This window comes from Trichosurus vulpecula, chromosome 3, assembly GCF_011100635.1.
Source record: "Trichosurus vulpecula isolate mTriVul1 chromosome 3, mTriVul1.pri, whole genome shotgun sequence".
Lineage (NCBI taxonomy): Eukaryota > Metazoa > Chordata > Mammalia > Diprotodontia > Phalangeridae > Trichosurus > Trichosurus vulpecula.
This window is the reverse complement of record NC_050575.1, coordinates 13,014,907-13,021,803: the sequence shown is the minus strand read 5'-3', so window position 1 is coordinate 13,021,803 and position 6,897 is coordinate 13,014,907. Positions and strand designations below refer to the sequence as shown.

General features: G+C 40.8%; 1 protein-coding gene across 1 annotated transcript; it reads left to right on the top strand.

Annotated features, from left to right (window-relative positions):
• Positions 1–4,272: 4,272 nt before the first annotated feature.
• Positions 4,273–4,774, top strand: LOC118844106 (biogenesis of lysosome-related organelles complex 1 subunit 2-like). The gene has a single exon (XM_036751927.1). The coding sequence runs from the start codon at positions 4,381–4,383 to the stop codon at positions 4,678–4,680; it is 300 nt and encodes a 99-aa protein (XP_036607822.1). The 5' UTR covers positions 4,273–4,380; the 3' UTR covers positions 4,681–4,774.
• Positions 4,775–6,897: the final 2,123 nt, after the last annotated feature.

Below are 6,897 nucleotides of genomic sequence, written 5' to 3'. Positions count from 1 at the left end.
CTTCAGGTCTTATATACACAAAGGAGGGTGAATGCACTGTGTGGCCCTTCATGAATATGGGGTGGGAAAAGAAAAATAGAAACAATTCCAGGAACATTGTCAATGAGTAATCCAAGGTGGTGAGCAGCCAGCAGCTCACAACTCTCACACCCAGAGACTTCCTGCACCCAGTAATCTGCCTGCCTCCCAGAGACCTGGTCTTGGGAAAGAGTATCAAAAGTCAAATCAGTCAGCCAGCCCTTGCCTCCCACCGCACCTTGTTATGTGTTTTATAACATTCCAAATTCTTTACTCCTTCTGGAAAGTCATATGATTTAGAGTCCAATTCTCCCATTTTACTGATGAGAAAACTGAGTGACTTGTCCAAGGTCACTCAGGTGGTAAAGAAATAGAAAAGGAATGATCAAATCCAGGTTCTCTGATTCCACATCCAGGGTCCTCCACCCCAAGAGGCCATCCAAGAAACCATGTATGATTCTAAGGATCACTCTAATTCCAAGGCTCTTTCCAATTTAAACATTATGTTCTATGTTTTAGGGTCCCTCTGAGAACTAACATTGTTTTATAATTCGTTTGCGGACCTTTTGAACTCTGACATCGTATGGTTTATACACAAAGGATGGGTCAGAGGGACTCAGTATGGTAAAATCTCTTTAAACTTTGACATTTGATGATTCTATCCCTGGAGCACGATAAATTGAACCTAAGTTGAACAACTACAACTTTGGAATCATTTCAAACCTGAGATTCTGGTTGCTGCTCTCTGGGCCAGTCCCGGTCCCGGAAAAAATAGTATCAGTAGGAGCTGAAAACCCAAAATGAGTCGAAACTGACAAGAAAAGCTAAGGTCCACAGAGATACCAGTGTCAGGAAGAAGAAGAAGACCAAAGAAGGGATAAAACAGGCTACTGCTTGGAGTGGATGGGAGGATGACAATGGACAATGGAGAGAAGGTAGGCATCCTCAATCTGACTTTGTTTCTACTTTTTTCTGCCAAGAAGAATGGACTTTGGACTACTAAGAATAGAATAAAAATGACTAAACCCAATGACTAAACCTGGTTGTCCTCAATGTATGCAAGTTAGTGGGGCAAGATAAAACTACATGGAAGGATGCTAACAGAACTGGCAGGTGAGATGGCTGAGCCCCTCTCAGTAACCTCTGAAAGGACAGGAGAGATTCTAAAGAATTCTTCATCTCCAAATGTCTTACTTTTCAAAAAAGGGAAGACAGTAAAGTCTGCAAACCATAGGCAGGCAAGCTCAACTTTGATTCCTGGAAAAAAATTTAGAATCCCTAATTAATGCTGCAGTTATCCAACATCATAAAAAGGAAATAGTCATCACAAAGAGACAATACAATTTGACCAAACAAAATTCATTTCCTTTTTTTCTTTTTTAATTTATTTTTAATTATTTAATACTTTTAGTTTTCAACATTGATTTCCACAAGATTTTGAGTTACAAATTTTCTCCCCATTTCTACCCTCCCCCCATCCCAAGATGGCGTATATTCTGATTGCTCCTTTCCCCAGTCTGCCCTCCCTTCTATCACCCCATTCCCCCCACCCCATCCTCTTTCGCCTTACTTTCTTGTAGGGCAAGAGAGATTTCTATACCCTATTGCCTGTACATCTTATCTCTCAGTTGCATGTAAAAACAACTTTTTTTTTGAGCATTTGTTTTTAGAACTTTGAGTCCCAAATTTTCTCCTTTCTTCTCTCCCCACCTACCCTCCTGGAGAAGGCAAGCAATTCAAAATAGGCCATTACGCATCATTATGTAAATCATTATGCCATGTATCATTATGCAAAACACTTCCATAATAGTCATGTTGTGGAAGACTAACTATATTTCCCTCCATCCTGTCCTGTTCCCCTTCATTCAATTTTCTCCCTTGACCCTGTCCCTTTTCAAAAGTGTTTGTTTTTGACTACCTCCTCCTCCAATCTACCCTCCCTTCTATCATCCTCCCGTCTTATCCCTTTCTCCCTTACTTTCCTGTAGGGTAAGATACCCAATTGAGTGTGTATGTTATTCCCTCCTTAAGTCAAATCCAATGACAGCAAGATTCACTCTTCCCTTTCACCTGCCCCCTCTTCCCTCCCATTATAACAGCTTTTTCTTGCTACTTTTATGTGATATAATTTACCCCATTCTATTTCTCCCTTTATCCTCCCCACATATTCCTCTCTCACCCCTTAATTTTATTTAATTTTTAGATATCATCCCTTCATATTCAACTCAGCCTGTGCCCTCTATCTATCTATCCATATATATATGTATATAGTTATAGTTATATATATCCATATATATCCACATATATATGTATATAGTTATAGTTATATATATCCATATATATCCACATATATATATATATATCCATATATATATTACTTACAAATATCAGTTACAAATATCATCTTTCCATGTAGGAATGTAAACAAAACAGTTCAACTTTAGTAAGTCCTTTATGATTTCTCTTTCCTATTTACCTTTTCATGCTTCTCTTGATTCTTGTATTTGAAAGTCAAATTTTCTATTCAACTCTCATTTTTTCATCAAGAATGCTTGAAAGTCCTCTATTTCATTGAAAATCCATATTTTGCCCTGAAGTATTATACTTAGTTTTGCTGGGTAGGTGATTCTTGGTTTTAGTCCTAGCTCCTTTGACCTCTGGAATATCATATTGTAAGCCTTTCAATCCCTTAGTGTAGAAGCTGCTAGATCTTGTATTATTCTGATTGTGTTTCCACAATACCTGAATTATTTCTTTCTGGCTGCTTGCAATATTTTCTCCTTGATCTGGGAACTCTGGAATTTGGCTACAATATTCCTAGGAGTTTTTTTGGGGGGATCTTTTTCAAGAGGAAATCGGTGGATTCTTTCAATTTCTATTTTACCCTCTGGTTCTAGTATATCAGGGCAGTTTTCCTTGATAATTTCTTGAAAGAGGATATCTAGGCTCTTTTTTTGATCATGGCTTTCAGGTAGTCCAATAATTTTTAAATTATCTCTCCTGGATCTATTCTCCAGGTCAGTGGTTTTTCCAATGAGATATTTCACATTGTCTTCCATTTTTTCCTTCTTTTGATTCTGTTTTATAATTTCTTGATTTTTCATAGAGTCACTAGCTTCCACTTGCTCCATTCTAATTTTTAAGGTAGTATTTTCTTCAATGGTCTTTTGGACCTCCTTTTCCATTTGGCTAATTCTGCCTTTCAAGGCATTCTTCTCCTCATTGGCTTTTTGGAGCTCTTTTGCCATTTGGGTTAGTCTATTTTTTAAGGTGTTATTTTCTTCAGTATTTTTTTGGGTCTCCTTTAGCAAGTCATTGATTTGTTTTTCATGATTTTCTTGCAAAACTCTCATTTCTCTTCCCAATTTTTCCTGTACTTCTCTTACTTGCTTTTCCAAATCCTTTTTGAGCTCTTCTATGGCCTGAGACCAATCCATATTTTTTTTGGAGGCTTTTGATGTAGGCTCTTTGACTTTGTTGACTTCTTCTGGCTGTATGTTTTGATGTTCTTTGTCACCAAAAAAGATTCTATAGTCTAAGGCCTTTCATGCTGCTTGCTCATCTTCCCAGCCAATTACTTGACTTTTGAGCTTTTTGTCAGGGTATGACTGCTTTCAGAGTGAAGAGTGCTTTGTCCTAAGCTTCAGAGGTTTTGTACTGCTGTTTTCAGAGCTGCTTCTACTCCACAGTCACCACAAACTCTGCCACACCAGCACTCCTCCTCCCCCAAAAACGACCAAGCAGGACTGCGACCCAGATCCAAGCAGGGCAAAGCAAGAGAACCCTGCTTCTGCACCACCAAAGCAATCCTTGCACTCCTGCTCTGATCTGTCACTTGATTCCTCCCACCATGTGGGCCAGGAGCTCTGGAAGCAGCCGCCAGAGCTTCCTACATCTGCCACCTGCCGCCCCGGGGCTGGGGCTGGACCACACAGCTGTCTTGCCCTGATCCAGCAGTTTTCCCACTGACCTGCTCAGTTGTCTTTGGCGTTTGTGGTTGAGAAGTCTGGTAACTGCCACAGTTCAGTGATCCATGGCCCCAAATCAAAAGGTCACCTCTCAGAATATGTACCTTTTCAGCTAATAGGCTCAGAGTTAGAACCTCCTGACTCAGTGCCTAATTAGAAATTAACAGAAGGTGCCCCTTTTCTCCCTTTCCTTCCACTCTTGCCCCTCTCCTTTCCCCTCCCTCCCCCTCCCTTTCCCTCCCTTCCCCCTTTCCTTTCCTCTTTCTTCGCCATCCCATCCTTCCCTCCATCCTTTCTCCTACCTCCCTTCCCCGGCCTAGACGATGCCGTGGTGGAGACAGCGGAGGAGGCCACAGAGCCCGCCGAGGCGGACATCACGGGGCTGTGCCAGGACATGTTCTCCAAAGTGGCCATGTACCTGATGGGCGAGCTCACAGCTACCAGTGAAGACTATAAACTTCTGGAAAATATGAACAAACTGACTAGCTTGAAGTATCTAGAAATGAAAGATATTGCAGTAAACATAAGTAGAAACCTAAAGGACTTAAACCAGAAATATGCAGCACTTCAGCCTTATCTGGATCAGATCACTCTAATTGAGGAGCAAGTAGCAGCTCTTGAGCAGGCAGCTTACAAATTGGATGCATATTCAAAGAAACTAGAAGCAAAGTACAAGAAGTTAGAGAGGCGATGAAAGAATTCTTCAGCTCAGACTTTTAACTACAAGAATATTTTATAAGAGCTGAAATAAGTGGGATGGAACTTATCACTATGCTTCAATTCCTAAAAAGAAGCTGTGCTGCTGATCCAAGGAGAATCCCAGCCCCCACCTCTGGTTGGATGTGTAACTCTGGCCACCCCCACCCCTGCCGTGTTTTCCTAAACCTGTACCCCCCAACCTCATCTTAATCGCGTGCTTCATTGTGTGCCCTGGACCAAGGCTCAGAAATCAGGATCAACCCCGTCTAGAGCAGACACGGAGGAGAGACTCTAGTCTCCCTGTCTCTTCCCTCCCTCTCCTCTAGGCCCTCCCACACCCGCCCCTTTCACAACCTGTTCTTGAACTTAAATAATAAATGCCAACATATGAAAAAAAAAAGGAAATTAACAGAAGGTGAGGTGCCTTCTAGGATCTTGCCTTTGGGGCCACACTTGTTCTTTATAATTTTACCACATTTGGTTTTGGTTCTCTTGTGGTTGTTATCCTTTCCTTCTATGTTGTTGCTGTCATAATGTATATTGTTTTCCTGGCTCTCCTTATTTCACTTTGCATCACTTTGTGTAAGTCTTTTCATACTCCACTATTTTCACATTTTCTTTTGCATAGTTATATTCCATTACATCTACGTACCACAATTTGTTTGGCCATTCCTCAGTTGATTGACATTACTTTGTTTTTGGTTTTTTTGCTATTATAAAAAGTGCTGCTATAGATATTTTGGTGTATATGAAGCTGGTTTTTTTTTTTTTTTGTCAATAACCTCCTTGGGGCATGTGCCTAGCAGGTGACTCTCCTAATCCAAGGACTCTCCAGCCAACTCTCTGAATCCCATCTCTGAACATTTTAGTTCCTTTATTTGCATTATTCCAGATTTCCTTCCAGAATGATGGTGCAGCTCCATCGGCAATACATCAGTGTTCCTGTCTGATATTGATTATTCCTGTCTTTTGTCATCTTTGCCCATTTGTTTGGTGCTAGGTGAAACCAAAGAAGGTTGTTTTGATGTGCATTTCTCTTAGTGATTTGGAACATTCTTTCATATATATAACTGTAAGTAAGTTTCAGTTCTTCTTTTGAGAATGCTTTGTACTTATCTTTTGACCCCTTTTCTATTAAGGTAATGGCTTTTGGCCTTATGTATTTCTGTTAATTGCCTATATAGTTTGGATATCAAAATTTTATCAGAGGTATTTGATACCAAGATTTTTTTTTCCCAGTTGTTTGTTGCCTTTCTTATCTTAGATGTGTTCATTTTGTTTGTGCAAAAATTTTTTCAGTTTCTTGTGTAGCGCTGGCCCCCACCCAGCGTGAAAAGATTTACATGAAATAATGCAAAGTGAAGTTAGGAGAGGCAGGAAAACAATATCCATTATGGCAAAAAACAACATAGAAGGAAAGAATAATGACCGTAAGATAACCAAAATTATAAATAAGGGTGTCATTGTATGGCTCAAAGAGAGGCAGAAGAGACATCTCTAGCTTCTTCTCCCCATACCCTTCTCTAAAGGAGACTTTATTTCTTGCCAGGAGGGAAAGCAGGAGGTTGGGGTTGGAGACCATTCCGCTTCTGGTAAGAATTATATCTATCTGCTCTCTTAAATATTGTTAATCTAGGGCAGGGGTGGGGAACCTGTGGCCTTGAGGCTACAGGTGACCCGCTTGGTCCTTGGATGTGGCCCTTTGGCTGTATCTAAACTTCACAGAACAAAGTGTTTCATAAGACTTGGACTCAGTCAAAAAGCCACACCTGAGGACCTAGAGGGCCGCATGTGGTCGAGGCCACGGGTTCCATACCCCTGATCTAGAGTATATGGTTTTTAGATTCAATATGATTTCTGATCACTGTTTCATTAATTGGAGGAGGGGAGCAAGAGCCCAAGCTTTGTACCCAAGGTTTGACTCCTTTCCCACCAAATGCCAGTTCCATAATGAACACAAGAAATCCATTTATCTAAATCAGTAGCAAAAAGGGAAGTCAGGGGAAGTATGCACAAGAGACTATATATTAGATAATACACACGATACGGAAGTAGCTCTAACATTGGGGGTGAGTGAAACAGTTCAAACAAGAGAGAGTCCTAGGTCTCCCTCAAGGGGAAATTCCCCGTGGTCTCCAGTGCACAAGGTGAGAAATAATGGAGACTGCCAGCTCCTCTCATCTCAGCTTCTTCTCAGAGTCCTTTCCTTCAG

Coding starts and splice junctions, on each gene's coding strand:
- LOC118844106 (XM_036751927.1), top strand. CDS start 4,381: ATGTTCTCCAAAGTGGCCATGTACCTGATGGGCGAGCTCACAGCTACC.